Genomic DNA, 24,537 nt, shown 5'->3' with positions numbered 1-24,537 from the left:
AGCCGATGATTTGTTTACCAGCCACCAGATGGGCTTCATACGAGGCCGTCACTCGGTGAGAGCCATAAGGATGGCCATCTCGGCTGTGATGGCGGAATTCTATAAGAAAGCCCCTCAAAGCATGTTACTGAGTTTGGACACGAACAAAGCCTTTGACTCAGTAGCTTGGCCACACCTTTACTCGATCTTAGAGCGTAGGCAGTTCGATAACTCCTTCATAGATCTGATAAGATATTTCTACACTTTACCCTCCACCTCACTGCTGATAAATGGGCGAAGGGGCACAAATATCCAAATGTCTAGGGGCACACGCCAAGGCTGCCCACTTTCCCCCTTATTGTTCAATTTATGCATAGACCCACTATTCCGAATTTTGCAATCTTGGCCAGAGTTTGAGGGAATTAAGATAGGGAACTCAGAATTAAAGCTCTCGGCTTTTGCGGACGATGTCCTGTTATATATAGGTAACCCGGGGCAGTCACTAGGGAAAATCCTGGAAAAATTGGACGACTATGGAGAAATTTCAGGTTATACAATAAATGTCTCCAAGTCTTCGGGGCTATTCTTGCACCCCCAGATACACATACCCACCTGGGGTAGGGGCTTCCCGATCCGTTGGGAGAGGGCTTACATTGATTACCTGGGCATACACCTCCCAAAACGGGCCGCGGACCTATATAGAATCAATATAACAGAGGCGATCCAGACGACATCTAGAGAACTAGAGGGGTGGAAACATTTGAAACTTTCCTATGTGGGCAGGGCCAACCTGATCAAGATGGTGACTTTCCCGCGCTTGCTGTACTTGCTTCAGGCCCTCCCATTGTTACTACCACAGAGAGACCTGCGACTGTTAGACTCACTGTTCAGGAAATTTATATGGGGAACTAAACGTCCCCGTATAGGACTATATAAACTGCAGCAACCGGTGTTTAATGGAGGAATTAATTTCCCAAACATTTTACACTACAATCACTCATCTATTCTCCGCTTTTTAAGGGATTGGCTACATAGTCGGGAGGTTTACGCTAATACCAGGGTTGAAGGGGAGTTTCTGGTCAACTGTGATCTGGTGGGCTTTCTCCACATGCAAGACGAGGAGGTGGAGGAACAAATTAAACTTAACCCACTTCTATGGTCCACACGCAAGGTATGGCACATTCTTAGACATAGACTAAATCTCAATGCCCACAAATCTTTATTCTTACCCTTTATACATAATCCAGAATTCCAGGGAGGCCAGGCGCGCCAACCATTTGAGAGTCTGCGGTCTGAGGGTTTGTCCACTGTCAGAGCCCTGATTGACATCGACTTGAAAAAACCTATGTCTTTTGTCAAAGCGTCAGAGAAATTTCCAACATTTGGAAGACACCCTCTGGCTTATATGCAAGCTACACACTATGCATCGCAAGTGATACGCTACTTTTCAGAGGCGGATTGGACAAACGCTCTAGACGCGATGCTCCTATCTGGGGTGGCCGAAAGACGGGCTATATCTATTCACTATAATTTTCTCCGGCAAATTATAGACCATGACACCATCACCACAGGAATGAAAGCCTGGACACAAGCAATGCCAGACCTGACATGCCTGGTGCTAACCAAGGCACTGTGGCGCTCCAGGAAACTATTACCCGCCATACAATACCAAGAAATGTTTCTCAACATTTTCCATAAGGCATATTTCTCCCCTCGCAGACAATTCCTCGCTGGGATGGCCCCCACGGCGGCATGCCCGAGGTGCCAGGCCAGCGAGGCAAACCTATACCATTACTTCTGGGATTGCCCCATAATCAAACGGTTTTGGCTTCAGGTCAGGAGGTTCGCACAGGACCACCTGGTGAACTATGTCCCTTTCAATGATCAATGGGCTATCTTTGGTATACTGCCCGAGGACCAAAGAATAACCAGAGGGTGTAGGCGGCTATTGGTGATTGTCAGTGCGGTCGCACGCAAGGCCATTCTGCAGACATGGATTGACGCTGTTCCCCCTTCTATGCAGTTATTTAAGACAAAACTGTTCCATGTATTTAACATGGAATGGATTGAGGGACTCTTAGATAAAGAACGCCACACTAAGAAAATATTCGATACTTGGGAAAGCTATATAACTGTGCTCTCACCTGAAATCAGAATAAAACTCCATAATTCATTTAAAGACACCCAGTGGTACCTGATGAGACTTGTCTCAGGGGACCCCCCTATAATCATAGATACCTAAAAGTGAGGTGCTTTCACCAACCAGATTGACAGCCCTGGGACACCAAGGGCCAATGGACAGGTTAAATACACCTGAGGTGGGGGAGGAAAGGACGACTTAGACACAGGATATGTTTTGCCGAGATCTTTAATATTGGAGGACGGTGCCTGATAAAAGAGATAATACTGTTCAATGACTGTTTCTTTCAAATGTCTGTTACCTGTATGGAAATTGCTATTCATACATTCAATCTGTAACATTGTGATTTCTGGTGTTTCAATAAAAACATTTAAAAAAAAAAAAAAAAAAAAAAAAATAGTTATTTGTGCCAACCGATTTGATGTGATTATTTGAAATCACCATCTGATTGTGTATTGAGAACGCAATATCCAGGAAGTTAAATGTGCAATAAAACAAGTAAAATTACATCTTCATCTAATAAGAAAACATTCGACATTAAACATTTTATTAACTGTGATACAGAATACTGTATCTATATCCTCAAATGTCCATGCCAATTACAGTACGTGGGACGTACAACCCGGAGTCTGAAGACTCGATTTAGAGAACACCGTAATAATATTATGAAAAGGGCATCTAATCACAGTATTCCACGACACTTCACTGAACATCACAGTGGAGATCCCAGTAGTCTTAAAATGACCGGTATAGACCACATCAATCACACTAAAAGAGGAGGTGATAGGTTCAGGAAGCTCTGCATAGCAGAGTCGTCCTGGATCTTCAAACTGGATACCTTAAGCCCCCTAGGTCTGAATGAGGCATTAGACCTCACCTGTATGGACTAATCTATGTAAATTTTTCTTGCTTGCTTGCTGTTTATGCTCATTATCTTTTGCCCTATGGGAATAGGACTGTTTGGGAATTATCCCACGATTAGTTTAATTAGAAAATTTCAAATTCCGCGTCTCTCTCTCCTTTCATTTATTAATTTACTTTTGTGTATCTACTAACTATATGTATTCTTGGACACTGTGTGTAAGTGCTGTGTCTGGAGCGTGTAGACCGGCTTCTACTCAGGGCACTTGGATTTCCATGATGTCCTGGGTTTGCAGTCGCCGCTTTCCACTCCCCTGACATAACATCCCATACAGTGCATCAAATTACGATATATTGTCAGGAACCCAATATCTTATAATATTAATACAAGAGAACTCTATTTAGGTTTCTCTTAATATCAACTCTCTAAAACATCTTTTTGCTCTCTATTTTTCTTATCGCTCTTCCAAAACTTTAGTGTTTACTAGCAATTCCAGATTAACTGGATACAACTCAGATTTTGACTGTAATTATTCTAATAATGAATTTATTAATGATTTGATCTAATCTACCTCACTTATAATAGAAGACATCCACTATTCTCTCTTTCATATACGATTATGCTAGATTCTCTTTACCATTCATATTGAACTATATCCTTAAACTGTCCTGGTCACGTAAAACATGTAATGATCTACTAATTATGTGATTAAAGGATATCTCTATTTGTTAAGAAAAGCCATTTAAAATTATATACTGCTGTATCCTATATTTGTATTACCATCGATATGTTATTTGATATTTTCCTAAATATAATATGAATTTGACACCAGGCACATTGTTGTTCTATGTAATAGGTTCATTAGGTTAATTAACTGCCAATTTAGAAATAACGCAGATGCCTTAAATAGCAGAGGCGGACACACAGTAATCGTCTTGAAAAAGTTCCCGGTTGTCAAGGGAACGAAACGCGTCGACGTCATTTCCGCCCCAGAGCCAAATCCCTTCCTGAGGTCACGAGGTCGTTTATACGGAGCCGGCTGACTACACGGACTGCCGCTGCTAAAACTCCGTAAGCTCTATCCAGCGCATCAGCGCCTACAGCCGCCTGGACCCACTGCTTACACAGTCTCTTCCTCCGCTACCCTTTACTGAAAACAAAGTACGGACGCCAATAAATTGTGAGCACCGGGTTGAGCCACCGTGACATCGGGCTCCCCGCCCCTCCGCTACTATTCATCAAGGAGGGTGAGCATACTGCATACTGAAAGGAGACTTCACACTACCTGACTTCACTTCTCTGGCGTTTTCACTAGCGCTAACAGGTCACCTACAGTTTTCTCCTGCGTTATAGTGCTCTGGCTTGTACTTTTTACTGCTTACCTTGCTATTAACAAATTGGTTGCTGCAAACTTCATACTAACACCAACCTTCTGTATCGACCTAACACGTGACCCATTCAGGAATTGGCTATTTCGACACCATTTATTCAAGTGTCCTCTATATCAATTTATACGGTATCTGCCTATAAATTTATTAATTGTGTATTTTTCTGTGCTATTTTTATTGCTATTGTATATGTTTTTGTATGAGCTCTTTTTTACTATAAAATTTTCTTATATATAAAAATTAACAGCGTTAATTAAACTGTGCCCTGGTGTCCTTCTGTTCAGTACGGTTCATGAGGTATACTTCTGTCCTCAGCAGCGCTAGTGCATAACCCCACCTAATTGCAACACTGACACATGAAGGGCCAGTGATGTTGGGAGCAGAGCTAGAGTCTGCTGCTTAGAGACTCAGGGGTTTACTGCACCCAGGAGCACTGTAAACCGCTCTGACTTGGGAATGATCCAGGTCAGAGCCGCGGTGGAAATGGAGCTGTCCCGGTGGAAAGGTGTCAAAATCTTAAGAAAGACGTAGGGCAGGGGTCTCCCAATTTCTGGATATCTACCAACTGTCCACATTTTAAAAATCACCTAGCTGGTGCACAGCTGTAGTCATTACTAACTGTCACATTTTTAAACATGCTGAATTCATTCCTACTATAGATCCACAGGTTGTCTGGAAAACATGAACTGTTGGTAGATCTTGAGGACATGCGTCAAAGTGATTGCAGCTATTATGCACGCATATGTTTGCACATGCACGGCTTTAGGGAATAAATGCTACTGCTTGTGTGAGTGCGTACAAATCGCAACAAAGATGAGAGCGGCTATATCTGCAGGTGTGATTTTGGGAAAATAGGGTTAAAGTGGTAATTGGTTATAAAGAAAAACTAGGTTGTTTTTGTTTTACAGCTAATTGCCATTTAAAATCTCATTTCTTTTCTTGCCAAAGTCATGCTGGGATCAGCATATTGCTACCTTTTATGTATAAAGCTTCAACTATAAATAAATTGGAGATGGACAAAAACTCATTCAAATGACATCATTTAAAACTATTTTAACTTTTGCAAACTTGTTCACAAAAAGTATGACCATTTTTAAATATCTAGACAAAATATGGTCTTAAGCACACGTTTGTTCTCAGAAAAGACCTTTATACAACTTAACCTGCTAAAATATATTTTCTGTTTCTCTCTCGTTTTTTTTGTAGATGTGAATGTACGGGTCTCAAGTCTTACATTATTGGGTGCGATTGTATCTGCTCAGATACCTTTACCTGAGGTGCAAACGCTTTTACGACAACCACTTGTTCCACTGCAGTCCAATAGTGGTTCTGTAACTGTGACTCGACTCAATGATCCAGATTGGTGGAGAAAAGAACATTTTTCGGAACAGGAAGGGAGACTTGACCAGTCACAGACGGAGTCCTGTTGGCTACTACGTTTGTGCATTTCTTTGGTAGTTAATCCGAGGGAAGACTCCTATTCTGATAGTGATGTTAGTTCTGCATCTACTGTTCAGTATGAACCCTCTCCTGTCCGGCTAGAAGCATTACAGGTACTGTATGAGTTATAAAGTTGCAGTTCTTTGTCAGTGTTGACAGCAAGGAGAGCAGAGGACTGTTGGCAGCTTTGTGGCATAATTAACATTCTTGCTAGGCTACTGATTCTAAAGGGTGGATTTATTAAAGTGTGGGTTTTATAGAAGTAGACATGTTGGCCAGGGCAACCAATCAGATTATAGCTATTATCTTGTAAAATTTTCTAGACCAAGTCTAAGTAAAATGTTAGACTTGGTCTAACATCTTTAAAGCACAGTTTAGTAAATATTAGACTTGGCCCACTTCTTTAAAGCACAGTTTAGTAAATATACCCTTAAGTCTACTGGAGCTGTGGCACATGCAAATTTAAGCTTTGTTGCATATGTGTTTGTCTTATTCTGAGTTGGACAGAACTTTAATGTTATCTATCTTTGTGTGAAATTAGGCCTTTTTGGGCAGCTGCTAGGCAGTTACCAATGTGATTGCCTGGAACAGCCCTGACTTGTGGGAGTGTCATGGGTGTGAGTCATGCATATGGGGAAGGGAAGTCTGTTTCTGTGTGATCTTGCATCTATAATTGGGATAGCTACAAGTGCTAACAGGGCTGCCACCCCAAATTGTTGGGCCCGGGGCTGACCTAAAGTGCAGGTCCCGCATATGGGGAAAAAAATAAATAAATATATATACCCAAAGAAACAGCAGGCGTCACTCAGAGACTTGTGATGAAAGTGTCACAGTGCTTTTAATTCACATCTACGTTTCGGGGCAGTCCCCTTCGTCAGGATTGGCACTGCCCCGAAACGTAGATGTGAATTAAAAGCACTGTGACACTTTCATCACAAGTCTCTGAGTGACGCCTGCTGTTTCTTTGGGTATACATCACAACCAGCGACGGGTGATCGGGATGGCACCAGAGCAGGGACACGGAGATTGCATTATTACACTATACATCGGCACTCCCTTTTCCTAGGGGGGTTGCAGGCTTAAATGCAATGATCAATTCATGAACTAAATCTCCAATATTTATTCATCAGTTAATTTAGTGAGTGCAGAGCCCTTACAATTTTTCTTTCTCTATATATCTATCTATCTATCTATATTAGGTCTGTTCGTTGAACGTTTCAATCCAAAGATTTTTATCAAGAACATTAAAATCTGAAAAACCAGCTGTACTTTTAAAGAGCGAAGCTAAACATACTTTAGCTACATTACGATATAAGCTGACTGATCATGTGCCGCCGTCCAGAAGAGGCGGGGATAGGGACAAGGCATTGTTACAGTTAGAGACCTTCTGGATCCATAAACTGAATGCTTTGGCCCTGCTAGGGTTAAGTTAATCTGTCGATTTCCTGTTTTTTTTAAACATTAAATTTTTATTGGTTTTACACATTAAATTGCAATAGGGTGGGAAAGTACAGGTATTAGGGGGGAGGGGAAATAAAAAGGGGGCACACATTAAAACAAACATTCGTTAACAAATCTGAAATCCTATTACTTTATATACTATTCATATACAGAATTTGGCATACATAGTTGAAGCTATTGTGGTTAGAACAACATATTGATAGTAATCAGAGTATGGGTCTGTCATGGCCTGTCATTATTTAGAGGTCCAGTATTCAGTCCAGCTAAGCCATTTGATTAATGGGTTGGCAGTCGAGGCCGAGTAGCGTATTCCTGCGGTCTCATGTTCGCAGTGGTGCTGAACCGCTTGTTCTATTTGAGGGATTGATGGGATTCTGGTGGAGCGCCAGCACTGCGCGACTAGGGTTTTTGAAGTGATTAGAATATGACCCATAATGTATCTATCGTTGCTGGAGAGTCCTCCACCAATCAAATGGAAAATAGCTACCTTCGGGGTCGGGGAGATGGGGATTTTCAATACCTTTGAGATAAGTGCAAAAACCGCAGACCAGAACCTGGAGATATATGGACATTCCCAGAATATGTGGAATAGGGAGCCCACATGGCCACAGTTTCGCCAACAAAGATTCGGATTAGCTGGACTGAATTTATGCAGTAACACAGGGGTCATATACAAACGATGCAGTAGTTTGTAGTATTGTTCGCTGTGTGAGATACATTTAGACAGTTTAAAACATATTTGAAAGATTTGGTGCCACTCTTCCTCACTAATGGATTCATTCAAATCCTGTTCCCATTTTATCAAAGAGGGAAATTTTTTGAAGCTCGTTGGCGTCATCATGAAGTTATACCACCAGGTGATACCTCCCCTACTGCCAGTACATGTCAATTTATTCTGAATATACTGGGGGAGTGTGGTTACGGCATGGGGAGTTGTGGTTACCGTATATAGCCAATGTCTGAGCTGGAGGAACTTGTAGAAGTCCCTATGGGGGAGGGAAAATTGGGATTGGAGTTGTGCATATGTTAGTAAAGAACCTGCGGAAGTAGCCTCCGCGAGTGTTGAAACCCCTCGAGAGACCCATGAAGTGAAAGAGAGGTTTGGTATCTGGGAGGCTATGGCCGGGAGCGACAGCTGTATACAAGGTAATGAAATATCTGAGGCTGATTTTGCCGCCTCCAACCATGCCTTGCGAGTGTGTATGATAGAGGTAATTGTTGTCAGGGTTCGAATGTCGATTGAGGAGGGGAGCCACAGGCAATCTGTGAGTGAGCATGAGGACATTAAATTACGTTCCATGGTCACCCACACTTTTGGGTCTTCTGTCGCGAACCAAGCACCTACTTGAGAGAGAATACTCGCAATTTGGTAGTTGTACAGATCGGGGTAAGCCACTCCCCCCTCCCGTTTTGAGAGTGACAGTATCCTCCGGGCCAGTCTGGGTTTAGCGCTTTTCCAAATATATTTAGTGAAAGCCGATTGGAATTTATTTAACAGGGGCAAGGGGACAAGGAGGGGAATGGTTCTAAAAAGGTATAAAATTTTGGGAAGTATCATCATTTTCAGAGCCGCAATTCTACCGAGCCAAGATATGTGCAACATCATCCAGTCGGTGGACATCAGTGAGATCTTATGGAGGAGCGGGGCATAGTTAGCTTGGATTAAGTCTCCAGTAGAAGGGGTGATATGAATTCCCAGGTATTTAAGACTACTGGTTTGCCAGGAATATTGGTACTTGGTTCTTAGCGTTTGAAGGAGGTCAACGTGGTAGTTTATAGGAAGGGCCTCAGTTTTGGGTCCATTTAATTTGTAATAAGATACTGCAGAGTATGCGTCTAGTATCTTATGTAGGTTGGGCAGGGAATACTCTGGGTCGGTGAGGGCAAGTAAGACGTCGTCCGCAAATAGACATATTTTATACGTCACGCCCGATAACTCCGGGCCTTTAACGGAGTTTGATGATCTTATAGTCTCGGCTAGTGGTTCGATAGCAAGTGCAAACATTAGGGGAGACAGGGGGCAGCCTTGGCGAGTTCCATTGGAAATTCTGAAGGAGGAGGACAGCAGCCCGCTCACAAACACTTTGGCTGATGGAGAAGAGTATAAGGCAGACATGGATGTCAAGGCACGTCCCGTTATTCCGAATTTACGCAGAACCGCATGTAGATAGCCCCAGTGTAGCCTGTCAAAGGCCTTCTCAGCATCTAGGGACAACAACAGTAATTGTTCACCCGACCCCGAGAAGGCCTCGACTAAGTCAATTATTCTCCTAGTGTTATCCGGTGACTGTCTACCTCGCACGAACCCCACTTGATCCTGATTAATGAGGGTTGGGAGCAGGGGATTGAGGCGGTTAGCTATCAATTTGGCATAAATTTTAACGTCTGAATTAAGTAATGCTATGGGTCGGTAATTGGTTATAATAGCGGGGTTCTTTCCTGGTTTAGGGAAAGCGACTATCCTAGCTTCCAGCATTTCCTTTGGGAAGCTGCCTAATGTGGAAGCTTCATTGAACAATTGGGCCAAAATTGGGGAAAGGGTATCTTTAAAATGGGAGTAAAATTTGTTAGTGTAGCCGTCAGGGCCGGGGGCTTTTTCGGCCGGGAGTGACTCAATAACTGTGTTGATCTCCTCCACTGTCCAGGGCTGTGAAAGTGAGTGGAGGGCATTCATGCTGAGGGAGGGAAGAGTGATCTGTGCTAGGAATTGGTCTATAGCGGAAGTTGAGGGTTGTGGGGTTGTCGGGTCTGCCGACAGGTTGTAGAGGTTAGAGTAATATTCAGCAAAGGCATTAGCTATGTCCGCTGGGTTAGACACTCTAAGGCCTCTGTCGTCAATGATTAATCGTATTCGGTCTTTGGCAAGTTTTCCCCTTAGTTTCCTGGCAAGGAGTCTACCCGCTCTATCGCCTTGTATGTAAAATTTTTGTTTCAATTTAGATAGGGATCTATGTACCTCCTGTAGGGCTATAACGTTCCATTCCTCCCTGACCCGCAGGAGGTCTTTATAAATCTTAGAATCCGAGGGGGACATTTTGTGCCTGGCCTCCAAATCTGCCATTCGGGTTTCTACGTTTATTTGATGGGCGGCTGTTCTCTTGCGTATGCGGGCGGCCGCCTGAATCGCGGAGCCCCGGACAACTGCTTTTAGCGCGCACCAGAATGTGAATTGTGACGTGTCGTCAGGTGAGTTGGTTTCTAGATATTGAGAAAGAGTTTCAGCAATAATGTGCTGTGCCTCCGGATCTACCAGGAGATACTCGCCAAGGCGCCAGGGGCTAGGGGGAGTCTGGACAGAGGACAAATTCCAATGTATACATAAAGTGGCGTGGTCCGACCACGTGACTGGCAGAATGGAAGCTTTAGTTATCTGTTGTAGGGCCCATTTGTCTGAAAAAGCTAAGTCAATGCGGGAATAGGTACCGTGGACTGGGGAAAAAAAGGTGTAGTCTCTTACATTGGGATTTTTGGCTCTCCAGACGTCGTAGAGATCGAATTCGTGTATAATTCTCCGGAAGGCGGAGGACTGAGAGGGCTCTGAACGGTTACCGTGTATATTACGTTTTACTGTTTTATCAATAGAGGGATCTACTACTAGGTTAAAGTCTCCCAGGACCATGAGCAGCCCCTTCCGACATGTGGAGAGAGTGTTACAGAATTTCCTTAAAAAAGGGAGTTGTTTGGAATTAGGGGCATAGAGAACAGCCAGTGTTACTTGTTTACTATTCAGTTTCCCTGTGACAATGAGGTATCTGCCCTCCCGGTCGGCGAACTGTTGTTCCAGTACAAAGTCGCAGGACCTGGAGATCAGAAGGGCGACACCCGCTTTTTTGCTAGGCCCATTGGATTGGTAGCAATGGGGATAGGAGGGGCTGGAGAATTGGGGAGGGGCTGATTGGAGGAAGTGAGTTTCTTGGAGAGCGACTATATGGGCTTTCTGTTTACTAAAGTACTTCAGGGCCACCTGTCTCTTGTTAGGCGAGTTGAGGCCTTTGACATTCAATGATAACAGTTTAACCATTTAAACCGTAAGGTAGGCATGTTGCTTCACAGCCAAATCTTAACATGTAATAGTAGAACAACAGTGTGCATTTTAAAAGTAAATAAAATAAAATAAGAAGGGTATATATAAGTGAGCCGAGTAAGCAAGGGGAGGGGGGGGGTTGAAAGGGGTAAAATAGCTCCATAAAGGGGCTAACGAGGGCCACCAGTGTAGGTGACACAGTAGGGGCGTGAGGGGATAGCTAACACGGCCACCACTCCTGTGGGAGCCTAGGGGAAGAGATTAAACATAAAAAAGGCGGAAAGACGATCCTGTGCCGTAGTAACCCCAGACCCCGTAATCCGGGGGAAGAGTTACATTGCCAATATAATGTTTGAGCCGTGGTGGGTATTTATAGGTCTTAAAGACTTGCTCTATTCTGTAGGGGGGCCACGGCACAGGACTCGCCAGACATTACTATATAACAATATTAAACTAAACCAAACAGCAGCATGCACGCCAACTGAACCAAAGAAGTCCCAAACAATTCCCGGCCATACAACCTGAGTAAAAACGTCTGTTAGAGAAAAAGCATAAGGAGGCTATTCTATAATAGGCAACCATTAGAGGTGAGAGACCGGGTCATGACCCAGGACATGGCGTACTGTTAATTGGACCCGCCTGCCACTGACCAGTCCCGTGTGAGGCGCAAGTCTTCAGGGCTCCTCGCAGAGCCTACTTCTAGTTTCCAGGAAGCCAGAAATTGTAATCCCTCGGAAGGTGTAGAGGCCACAAAAGTAGAGCCATTTCTCCGGATGAGTAATTTTGTGGGATATCCCCATCTGTAGGGGATGTCCGCTTCTCTGAGGGCCTTTGTGACCGTGGTAAATGACCTGCGAAGAGACAGAGTGCCCGCGGATAAGTCGCCAAAAATCTGGAGATCCCCCAGGATTGAAGCGGAGTGGCTGGATGGTCTAGCGGCCCTGAGCAGAGAGTCCTTAATATGAAAATAGTGGAGGCGCATTAGTGTGTCCCGTGGGGCATCTTGGGGGGCGTTCCGGGCCTTTGGTAAGCGGTGAATGCGATCCAGAAGGAAGTCTGTGATCTGTGTAGTTGGCAACAATTTTGAGAACACGTCAGTTACGAATTGTGTTAGGTCCGAATTTGAAACAGATTCCGGGATGCCTCTTATTTTGATGTTGTTGCGTCTCGATCTGTCCTCCATGTCGCAAACCTTAGATTGTAAGGCCCTCACTTCATCCTGAACTCCTTCGTGACGGGCAAGCAGTTCGTTGTGGGATTTGACCACTTCATCCATCTTATTCTCAAGGTGGTCAGTGCGGTGTCCGACCGCTTCTATATCCTGTTGACAGGATTGGAGCGCAGATTTAAATTCTGTGGATATGTCTGTTTTGAATGAGGCTAGCAGTTGTTTCATCAGTCCCAAGGTGAGGGGGGCATCGTCCCCTACTGGTGATTGTTGACTGTTGCCTGCCATGATAGGGTCGAATGAGGCGCTGTGTGCGGATAAAGTAGGCGTACAGGAGCCTTTGTTTGTAGTCTGCTTTGGGTTAGGGGACTGAGATGCGGCCCTAAAAAAGCTGACTGGAGGGACGCCACTTGTTTCCTTCGCTTTTTTTGGAGGCATGGTTGCTGCAGGTTGTGGGGCGGTCGACGGGATGAATAGACTTGTAGTAGGCTTGAATATAGGTGCGCGTTAAGCTGTCGGCAGGTTAGAGTCGACGCACTGGCGTACCGCTGCTGCGGCTCAGCTTCAAATCATGTCGGAGTGGCGGCGGGTGTCAGCGATCCTTAGGGCGAACAGTGTGTCATTTCTGCGGGAGAGCAGGTCTTAAGGGACAGTGTAGTTGGGGTGATTACTGTGAAGCTGAGGTCCAAATGAGGTGGTCGTGCCAGCACTGGCCACCTGTATCATATAGCCTCTGCTGGGTGTAAATCTACACCAAGGTTCCTGGACGGGGGGCAGCTGGAGGGGAGCTTTGTGTTGTTGTGTGGGGTCCTGCAGCTTGAGGGTAAGCCAGGTACTGTGGGGGCTCAGCAGTAGTGTCACTGCTGGAATGCTGCCAGAATCCAAGATGGCCGCCGCGTGCAGTTTGGCAGGGGAGGTGAGGATTTCCACTGCTGTGTGGAGGCTCCAGGGACCCTCACGCAGGTCTCCACGGGCGGCACGGGGGTGGGGGGGGGTTCCGCTTACCTCTGTGCCCCTTTTCTGGGGTCTCCAGCGGTCCCGGCGCCCCGTACTGCCGCGATTCCGGCTCTGGAGCTCCGCCGCCGGGTGGCTGGTAAAATCTAGGCCGCGGCTTGGAGCTTCGCGTAGGCCTCAGCTGCGGGGAGGTGTAGCAGCCGTCCCCAGGCTCCGTTCTGCGGGTGGCTGGATCCGGAGGGTCCTCTGCCAGCTAGGTAAGCGAGGGGGAGAGGGTCCAGGAGGTGGGTGAGGGTGGAAATGGGGATTTTGTGAGTAGGCTTAAGGGAGCTGTGTGACTGGGCTTCCTGCTCCGTCCGTGGCCAGACCACGCCCCCTCGATTTCCTGTTTTACGTGAATTCTATAGGCCCGCAAGTTGTTATAACACTTAGTGTTGGGACACTGTAATTGTCCTGGTTTGCCTGCCCAAGAGGATTATAAAGGGCACAGGTGGCACAGTAGTGTTGACATTTAATATGGGAGGTACAGTAGTTATACCCACATTTCTATTATTGGTACATTGCGGCTTTTTTTATTTTTATTTTATTTTATGTGTCTATTTCAGTCATTGCCATACATATTGGTTTCATTGTATATATTTGTATATTATAATTGTTTACTACTCCATCACCACTATTAAATGCAAAGTGAGCGGTGGATTTCCATCGGAACGGATCAGCGGGGAATCCATCATATTCAGTATATTCATTACATTGGAGGTTACGTGCACGGTATTCTGAACCAGGTGCAGGGATTTAGTTCCCTTGATTTCAGCAAAGCCACTTGACAGCTCTAATACCCCGCCCCAGTTCCGGGGGAGTGTCCCCGCCCGTCAGGAATAAGCAAAAAAACAAACCTAATAGACAGACAGTGCATCGGTTCCACTAGCTCCCCTTCTGACTTCCGGGTTGCAGCGTGATGTCACAACAGCGCCAACACTGGCATTAGGGGAGGGCGGACTCTAACTAGAACAACAAGTAAACATGTAAATTTAAAAAAGTGAGAAATATGTATAAAAAAAAAACGGGTCCATATAACAAGTGACAGCTATACAAATGCTGCACATACTAATGATTAGATAAGCTATATAAAAAGGGTCAACATAGGCAATAGGAACATATACTGGCTTATAGCAATAATATTATAATATGAACGAAGTTCAACACCAACATTTGACTAGTTAAAAAAATGGTGAATTAATTACAAGAAGCAATTAAAGGACAACTGCTCAATAAGGCTGTAAGTTGCTAACGTATTCAGATCATGGATCCACCTTGTCTCCAAATGCAAATGTTTTTGTTTTTTTTGTTATGATCACCTCCCCGTGGCATAGGGGGCACATGATCAAAGATCTTGTACCTCAGTGTTGCCAATGAATGTTTAGCATCCCTAAAATGCTTGGCTACAGATTGATCGGCATCTTTTCCTTCCAAAGTAAACGTTCTTTAATGTTCTCCAAAGTTCTTTAAAAGTCCTATATATGCCAGTCCGCAAGGACAAGATTTGTACAAGGTGCCCCTAATGACATAATGCCTATTGCAGTGTTAGAACACAAACAAGGGATGCTTATGTGAGATTGCTTTTGCTTAAGAAATATTTAGAGCATGTAGATTTTCTAACCTTTGTATTCCTATATAGGTGTTGGCACTCCTTGTAAAGGGATATTTCACCATGGCACAGAGTTATCTCATGGAGCTGGGAGAGGTGGCCTGCAAGTGCATGCAGGAGTCTGATGCCTCCATTCAGCTACACGGTGCCAAGGTAAATACACCGGAAAACAATTTGGAGCTATTTTCCTTCCTCTGCATAAACACATGTGGGTTTGTATGTGGAAACAGTCAGTTTGAGGAAGGGATTGTCCCTTTTTCAATGTAACAGTATGTTTTGTTTTCTGTGTAGTGTTCATTGCTAAATCTATACATAAGATTATAAGTCATAACACTTCTGTTTTTCCAATGAAGCTTTTAGAAGAGTTAGGAACCAGTATAGTTCAACAGCAAAAGCCTGATTCCTTGGTTCCTGCTTCTGAGAGAGTGACGGTCACTGAGGTAAGTTGATCATCTGGACGTTACTTTTCCAGATGTGATAGATGCTGTGTTGTGCATGGCTTCCACCTATACCAGTGGTCTCCAACCTTTTTTGGGGCATGAGCTACTCTAGATAAAATAAACCGCCTGAAGAGCTACTAAAATAAAAAAGAAATAAAAAAAATCTGCCTAATAACTGAAAAATGCCCTTTGCACATTATGCCACACACAGCAATGCCCCAGACACAATATGCCACACACTGCAATGTTGGGAGGTATGCCACATACATACCTCCCAACACTGGAGGCAGAGGAGAAGGGACATCAGGGGCATTACAGACTATCGTAGTTCTCCTGCGAGGCCACGTACCCCATTTTTTCCACTATGGTGGCATGGCCAGCACTGAGAGCTGCTGGCCATGCCTCCAGCCTCTCTGAGTAGACGCTGTGCACATGTGCACGCAGTCTATTCACCTCTGCTTTGACTATATCATCATGTTCAGCTGGGGGCCAGGTGACATCCGTGAACCGTTCAGTTCGCATGTGGTTTATCGTTTGTCCAAGGACACAGTAAATTAAGAGTTTCTGGTTTGACCTCTGATCCCCCGGCATTCAGATATTTCTCTGCAATCCCTAATTCCTATCTCTAACTGTACACCTGGTGACTAGCCCTAACCTTTTCCAACAGCCTATCCCTAATGTTCACATTCTAAGAATGCCTGCACATTGCCTGTCGAAATAACTGACATTATGAATGTTGACCTGGTCATGGTTGTTCTTTTCATTACATCCCAAACTCTGTGATTTTAGTATTTGACTCTTGAGTTTCCACATACCGAATTGTTGGATTTATTTTATATTGGTTTTCCATGGCAGGCAATTCTATACATATAAATATAAGTAGAAAATGAAAGTTTGGTGATGTTGATTAGTAGAGATTCGGGCTGATGGATTAGTCTGCTTAGCTGATGGAACACGTGGTTTAAAACTTCAGTGCAAGTAGTTGATTTAGTATGGTACACATTCTCAGCAACATCTCTGCTTGGACGATGGTGGCAATGAGGTATTCATGCATAGGATAAGTGTTTTGTGGGCAGGTAGAGCGAGAGAGAGAGAGGTCTGCCCTTACTCAGATGGATGTGTCTCACCATGGAGAAGGCTAGTGAAGTGCAGGATAATGGTGATGATCGCTTCTTTCGCACATGGATGCAGATGGTCTATGTGACAAGAATAAGATCTGTATGTAGTCTGATGATGCTCTCCTGCCACAGATGAGTGTTTTTGTGCCATGCTGATTCCACTCCATAATCTATTCAGAAATAGGTGTTTCAAAGAACAGAAAAACAATTTGGATCTATACATTTCTACAGTGGTGAATGACCTTCTATCTGTAAAGAGAAAAAAATAATAATATTATAAATATATATTTAATAAGAACCTCTAACTAAAAGTGTTTAGTGTCAATAAAGCAATTTAATATGTAACTGTTTTCCTGCAATCAAGGCTGCAACATTTTGGAACATGATCCTGAGTGGTCCATTGCCTGGAGCCCTGCAGAATGAGCAGCACCCTACTCTGCAGACAAGTGCCTGTGATGCTTTGTCATCAGTCTTGCCAGAAGCTTTCACTAAATTGCCGGTAAGCAGATATCCATTTTATATGCAAATAATGTTCTTCTGTCTTCCAAGATATGACTAATATTTTAAAATGTTTTTGTTTGACAAAGAAACCAGTAACAGTGATGAGCAGAGTTTCTTTTACTTGGTATTTGGCAAGTAAATGTTCTGGATTGGCTACAGCCCACATAATACTATTGCTATTTCAATGCTATCAACTTGGTTATATTGCATATTGTCTCCCTCATTCCTTATTTTATGCATTTGTGGCATCCCAGACTTTACTGGTCAGCTTTAGATGAGGTGCAGGCACTGCAGGGGTTAACAGATAGTGAACAGTTTTACAAAAGCTATGAAGCCTTATCACGGAGTTGGTGAGTTGATGGCCTAAACCAGATTCTTCCACATGCAGGGGGACAGTAAATGAGGGTCTTAGGAAAAAGTACAAGACATGCAGTTGGAGAGGGCGAACTGAACTGAGATGGAGGGCACAGGCTAGTGTCCAGAGAGAGAGAGCCTGTGTTGGGGCTGAGAAAAAGGTAAAATTGGGCTCCACGGCCCCCTGGCCTTTTTGTAGAGAAAGAGCAGTATGCAGAGATCAGTGGTAAGAAAAAGGGGATCCCCACCTTTAGCAGTACCCTAGCCCCTGCTTGCCATGTCTCTCTTCACGTAAAATTTGTGGGCACATCGCTAAAGTGCATGTGCTTCGCTACACAGTGGCGCACTTGTACATAACTGGCATTTCTGCACATGACTGGCAGCTCCCTTGCTGCACAGCCTAGCTGCAAAACCAGGTGCAGGCTGGCCTAGTTTCGCAGCCACTGCATGTGATGCCACGCAGCCGCCTCGGCCTGGGAACATATGCATTTTCCGGGTTGCTCCCAGAAAACAATGTGTTGTCCCGTTGCCTTTCAAATTGCTGCTCCCTGTTGTCGCAGTTTGAGTATTCAAGCACTGGTGTATGCGCAGATGTCTTAAAACGTGGAACTGCGATTTTCAGAAACTTGCAATTAACTCTGAAGAGGATAGGAGTGGGAGGAGATACCGGACCTTGTACTGGTCCAAACGTAAAGCTGCAAATTTCGCAGCTTTGCGCATGGATGAAATGCCGGCCGCCTGCCCCGCCCTTGCTTGCAGAGTTCCCCCGCACGGCTGTGAATGGATGTTTAACATAAACATCCATTCGCAGCCTTGGGTGCGGGGAGAGCTCATTCATTGGTCAACGACCATTGAATATTTTCTTCAGCGCTTGCAGATGTACGACACATGTCCAGACATTCACCATCACTCCCCTGCGCGAACACGCAGGGGAGCAAGGGAATTAGAATAAGGGCCACCATGTGATTGTGCAAGCAGCTAGGAGTATTGACAAAGTTCCTACACATGGAATGGAACACTAGGAATATTGAAGATACTTCAAGTGATACCACATTTTAAGGAATTTATAGGCTCTGGAGAACTGAGAAACACAGGAAAACTGAACCGGACTGTAACCGGTAATGAGTGAAATATAGATCTGTTAGGGCAAGTGCGGCTTGTTCCGTGACCTTTAGAAGGTAAGACAAAGGGTAACCCTGTGACTGCCTGTTAATGTTTTCAGCCAGTCCAAAAACATTAAGGAAGAGGGCAGAAGGTAATATTTAGCTTGGTGATTTTATCCTCTTTTAAACAGGTGTTCATTTCAAATGTCACACGAATAGGAGTTGATGATGGATTTTTGTTATTGCTTTGTATTTATTGGTTACATTTTATATGATGAGCAAAAAAACCTATTTTATCATACTTGAATTATTGTGTCTAAAGGTGTCCATACACGGTGCGTTTTCACCATGCGATGTGCTCTCCCGTGGGCATCTCATCGCACAGTACAAAAATGACGTGCTGCACATACTTTTTGGACTGCTCTTGCATCACAGGCAAAACGCATGCATTGCGATGCGATCTAGCCCATACTGATCATCGCACCGTGTATGGGCACCTTTTAAAGTAAGGTTGTTCTTTTTTTGTGCAGATTCTATTAAGCATTCAGTAGTGATACTTAATATTTATATCTCTCTTTATATTTGCAATTGCAGAATGACCGCCAGATACTGTGTATTACATTATTGCTGGGTTTAAACCACAGTGAAAATCCATTGGTTAAGGCTGCAGCTGCACGTGCACTTGGTGTATATATCCTGTTCCAGTGTCTCCGAGAGGTGGGTGATCCTTTAGGGTGTGGTATAGGGTTTCGAAACTCTGGATCCCGACTGGCCGGACTCAGACAGCATGTCGAGCACAACAAAGCCCCTTGCGGGCACGGTGGCTCGCTACGCTTGCCACCTATTCTATTCTCCCTCTATGGGATCCCGACGTCGGATAAAAGACTCTCGGTTCCCCGTTTGGCACCCGATCCTTTATGCTTCATTATTATTTTTTTATTTTTTTGCAGCAAATATGGCAGAATATTTAGTCTGTCCTTAAACAGTTGTTACTCTAAAATGCTTTTTCTTATTGATATCGATAATCCAGTCCGCTGATGTTTTGGTCTGATCCCAGACCTTTGACATGATTTACCTCCTCTAAAGTTTGGTTTGGCATATATAGGGTCATCATTTTCTTAGCACCGTACAGAGGGTATGATCATTCACCTCACCACTTAAGAACGAGCACTATATTTTCTTCCACAGAAAACACAAATTAAAAGGCCTACATGGAGCAGAAACTGGAGTACTGTACCCATAGGCAAAACACAATATCCTAGAGCAATATCCAATGTGTAGTGACAGCAGCTACATCTTGTAATTCTGTCATCCGTTCTGTTTTGTCTTTAGTGAATTAAAATTAATTACTTTTTGTCTTTTGCAGGATGTCATGTTTGTGGCAGACACTGCTAATGCAATTTTGATGACTCTTAATGACAAATCTCCAAATGTTCGGGCCAAGGCAGCCTGGTCTTTGGGTAATCTTACGGACACATTAATCGTTAATATGTAAGTACACTCATATATGCATTTATATGAACATAATAGAAATGACTACTGAAGCATTCTAAGCTTTGGATTTTTACTGACCACTCTTTCAGGGAATCTATGGGGCAAAGTTTTCAGGAGGAATTCTCAGACCTGCTGCTCCTGAAAATGCTGAGGTCTGCAACGGAGGCATCCAAAGACAAAGATAAGGTTCATGCTGCCACATTGTTCTCCAATTTAAAACAAAAACAAATTGTATAATATATGTGAAATAAGTACACCTTTTTCATTTTTAATCTTGAACCAGAACATTAGTAAATGGTTTGATTTTATTATAATGGGGGCTGGGAGTAGAGTCCTTTTTTTTTTTTTTTTTTTTTTTATATACAATGTTATTATTAGTATTATGCAACATTTTTCTATTTTATATTTCATTTTCTTGAATGGTTTCTGACAACTTTTGGCAGCTAGTAAATACTTATAGTTTATTTTATAATTGTATTTCAGGTGAAGTGCAATGCTGTTCGGGCTTTAGGAAACCTGCTCCACTTTTTGCAGCCGTATCACATTGTAAAACCCAGGTTCTGCGAAAGCATTGAGAGTTCAATCCAGGCCCTTATTGCAACTGTTCTTGGAGATGGCACCATGAAAGTGAAATGGAATGCATGTTATGCTTTAGGAAATGTCTTCAAAAACACTTTCCTTCCACTTGGTGAGCAGCTGGAATTATCTTTATGTAACTATGCTGGCGCGTTATCATCTATTGTAATAAGGACATGTATTTGCTTCTTGAAGCAGAAACTCTAAATGTAATGCCCCGTACACATTGAGCTTTGTGCTTAACACTGAATCGCACACAGCACTGCAGCAATGTGTGCTGAGTAATCGGTCACTGCCCATGTTCTCAATAGAGAGAACACGGACGATGACTAGATACTTCAAGCATGCTTGAAATATCTAGTCTGGCATTAGCAACGTGCGAGCCTATCGCTATGGGGCATACATGATTCATTATCTAAGCCAGCGGTTCTCAAACTGTGGGTCCGGACCTTCTCAGCATGGGGTCATGACTCCATGTGGGATGCAGTCAATTTGCCGGCGGTCGGAATCCCGACAGCCGAAATCCCGAAACTTTCTCCCTCCGTGGGTGTCCACAACACCCATAGAGGGAGAATAAAATAGCGTAGCGAGGCACCGGGCCCACTGCGTGGCGAGCGCAGCGAGCCCGCAAGGGGGGGCGCTCCACATCCCCCCCCATGTCGGGATTTCGGCGGTCGGGATTCCAGTGTCGGGATTCCGACCGCCGGCATTACATATCGGATCCCTCCATGTTGCTGACCATCAGGCTGATGACTTTTTTCTAATCTCAGTCAGTGATTCAATAAGTTGTTGAATTGTCTGTTATGTTAGACTCCTCCCATCATTTTGTGCCTCCACAATGCTGCGATGTATGTGCTGTCTGCTGCCTACACATGTGATGTGATGACCCTCTGCAATAATTTGCTGGGGTCCCGTAAATATTTTTATAGTCTGATGGGGTCCCAGAGCAAAATAGTTTGAGGACCCCTGATATAAGCGATGTAGTCAGATCCCTTAGACATGGGGCTTAAATTGCCCCGTGTGTGTGTAACCCCATAATATGTGTGGTGGTGTTGTCTTTTTTTTTTTTTTTTTGCTACAAATATAAGTTGTTGCACAATACATTCCATTTCCCTGAAAATAAGAGCGGTTTATTTCTAACAATGTTGGTTAAAATAAACATCCAATAAATAAGACTAGGCAACCTGCTGCCTTCGTTGTCCTAACAGAGGTATATTTTCACTGCACTGAAGTTCTTCAGAACAACTTTCCTTTGAGCATTTATACTGTAGAATGCAGCGGATACCTTTTTGGTTTGGTGAGTAAGTAATGCCTACAGTATAGTAGGTAATACCTAAAATATAGCAGTACCCATAAACTATAACTATGTAATCTCACTTTGACATTGTGAAAAATTAAAAATCTCTGTGTTCCAGGTGAAGCTGTATGGACTGCAGATGCTTATAATGCTCTCACCACTGTTGTGAAATCATGTAAGAATTTTAAAGTCCGTATTAAATCAGCAATGGCTCTCTCCACACCTTCCAGAAGAGAACAATATGGGACTATTGAACAATACTGCAATATCTGGAATTCTTTGGTTACGGCATTGCAAAAGAGTGAGGACACCGAAGATTTTCTGGAATTCAAATATTGCGCAAGTTTACGCGCACAAATCTGCCAAGCTTTAATACACATGTTGAGTATGGCAAGCCTAGGAGATCTCCCTTGTATTCGGAAGACCGTGCTGGAGACAGGAGACTCGATCAGGATTTACATACTTCAGTATTTGGAGTCAGGAGTAGATAAAGATGACGCACAAGGAGAACATGAAGAGAGAGATCGAATGCTTCAGAAGGCAATTGATCATGTACGCAGTATACAGGAAGCTCCAGTAGGAGCAAAAGTTATTGCCGAGGTGGCTTTCTTAGAAGACATTTTACTGAGAAGTGAGAAAAAAATAAAAGCTTAGCAGGTCTCAGACAATAGACTAAAATTATATTATTATTTGGACGCCATGTTTGGCGGCAAATACATTGGCGTGTTCTGTAGAAGTATGTTTTTAAACATTTCAGCATTACGGCCAACTGTCGCACTTTACAAGTAACTTTTCATATGTGAATTTCCCTATAGATTTGTACAAGTCCACACTTGGAATTTGGGCTGGAGATGTATCAAACCTTAGAAAGAGATAAACTACCAACTGACCAGATTCTAAGGCATGGGTCTTCAAACTGTGGCCCTCCAGATGTTGTGAAACTACAAATCCCAGCATGCCTTGCCACAGTTTTGCTATCAGGGAGTGTTAAAACTGTGGCAAGGCATGCTGGGATTTGTAGTTTCACAACATCTGGAGGGCCACAATTTGAAGACCCATGCTCTAAGTCTAAGGGGTAAATTTACTAAAGCTTCTAAAAATGAAGAGGTGATGTTACCTATAGCAACCAATCAGATTTGATCTATCCTTTCCTAGAATGCAACATAGAATTGATAGTAGAATCTGTTAGGTTGCTTTGGGTAACTTCATTTATTTTTAGAAGCTTTAGTAAATTTACCACTAAGGATCTGATGTTGCCCATAGCAACCTAACAGATTCTACTATAAATTCTATGTTGCATTCTAGGAAAGGATAGATCAAATCTGATTGGTTGCTATAAGTAACATCACCTCTTAATTTTTAGAAGCTTTAGTGAATTACCCCTGTCAATTTACATTGACAGGAACTGATTGATTGGTACTTGATCTCTTTCCAAGCTTTGATACATCTTCCAATTAGTTACAAAACAAGATTATAATAAGAATCCTATATCTGTTCTGCAGTATTAAGTGTAATTTAATATATTTTAGACTTGTTTTTACTCTAAACCTTTATAAAAACTCTTCTAGTCAAATTTTATAACTTCACAATAAATTGTGTGGAGCGTTTTTTTAATCACATTACTGTTTATCCTCTGTTTTGTACATATCCTTGTTCATTTATAGTGGGTGTTTATATAGAGCCATATTCAATGCCATCGGTAAGTTGGGGGGTTGTACGGTGAGGATGGCCTTTTTGGCAAGAAAAAGCCATTGTCGCTGTCCAGTCCCATCACCGGCAGCTTGTGTTATTAAATGTTCAGGGCAAATCCTTGATTCCCTTGAACGATGAGGCTCGCCGCAAATGCAGTGAGTCAGCCGCATTCTGTGGTGAGCCTCACCATTTTAATGGCCACACTTGCCATTTCCACCTCACTGAAAAGAACCAGTGAGGTGGAAATGGTGAGTGAAAGGGGGTTGAGTTGGATATCCAGACGGCGAGCTATCAGGGGCTTGCCGATCGCATTGAATATGGGTCATAGTCTATGTATTTTTTTTAGGAGTTACATTAACTACATTTTGGGGATGCTTTATAAAATGCCTAAGGGGCCCATGTGTAGGGCCCCTTAGTCTGCATTAAAATGCCCCCTATGGGATTTTGTGTGCAGGGAAACCCTCAGATTTCAGCATTTTAGGTGGAAACTATAGATTACGGTTTGTTATTTTGGGGTTACCTTGTGGGGAAATTTAGAATATTGAATAACTTTGGCTACAACCCTGGACCTTTTTTAATGCCCGTTAAACCCTGCTCCTAATAAAGCTGGGTACACATCTATACAATCCCTGTTTTCTTGCGACCGTTCGACCGACCGTAGACACATTGGACCGTCCACAAAAAGCCGATACTCGTGTACACACCCGTTCAATTTTACATGTGATGTCCGATGTACTCCCGTCCAAACGGGTTGGGATCATTCGTCAGACTGCATTTAGGTCTACAGTCATTAGGTCGACCCCACTAGGTCGACTGGCAGGAAGGTCGACCTGACTTAAGGTCGACATGGGCCAAGGTCGACATGACTTAAGGTCGAATTTGCATAAAGGTCGACATG

General features: G+C 43.6%; 1 protein-coding gene across 1 annotated transcript in view; it reads left to right on the top strand.

Annotated features, from left to right (window-relative positions):
• HEATR6 (HEAT repeat containing 6) overlaps positions 1 to 22,887 on the top strand; it is a 98,534-nt gene extending 75,647 nt beyond the window's left edge. The window contains exons 12-20 of the mRNA XM_083173236.1: positions 5,576 to 5,922; positions 15,095 to 15,217; positions 15,418 to 15,504; positions 16,987 to 17,121; positions 19,175 to 19,297; positions 19,947 to 20,071; positions 20,164 to 20,260; positions 20,558 to 20,762; positions 22,066 to 22,887. Coding sequence (XP_083029362.1) covers positions 5,576 to 5,922; positions 15,095 to 15,217; positions 15,418 to 15,504; positions 16,987 to 17,121; positions 19,175 to 19,297; positions 19,947 to 20,071; positions 20,164 to 20,260; positions 20,558 to 20,762; positions 22,066 to 22,601 — 1,778 coding nt within the window. The 3' untranslated portion in view covers positions 22,602 to 22,887. The remainder of the gene's footprint in view (positions 1 to 5,575; positions 5,923 to 15,094; positions 15,218 to 15,417; positions 15,505 to 16,986; positions 17,122 to 19,174; positions 19,298 to 19,946; positions 20,072 to 20,163; positions 20,261 to 20,557; positions 20,763 to 22,065) is intronic.
• The last annotated feature ends 1,650 nt before the right edge of the window (positions 22,888 to 24,537 follow it).

The sequence above is a fragment of the Crinia signifera genome, chromosome 2 (assembly GCF_055691185.1).
Source record: "Crinia signifera chromosome 2, ASM5569118v1, whole genome shotgun sequence".
Taxonomy (NCBI): Eukaryota; Metazoa; Chordata; class Amphibia; order Anura; family Myobatrachidae; genus Crinia; species Crinia signifera.
The sequence above is the reverse complement of the archived record's forward strand: the minus strand, read 5'-3'. Positions and strand labels throughout refer to the sequence as shown.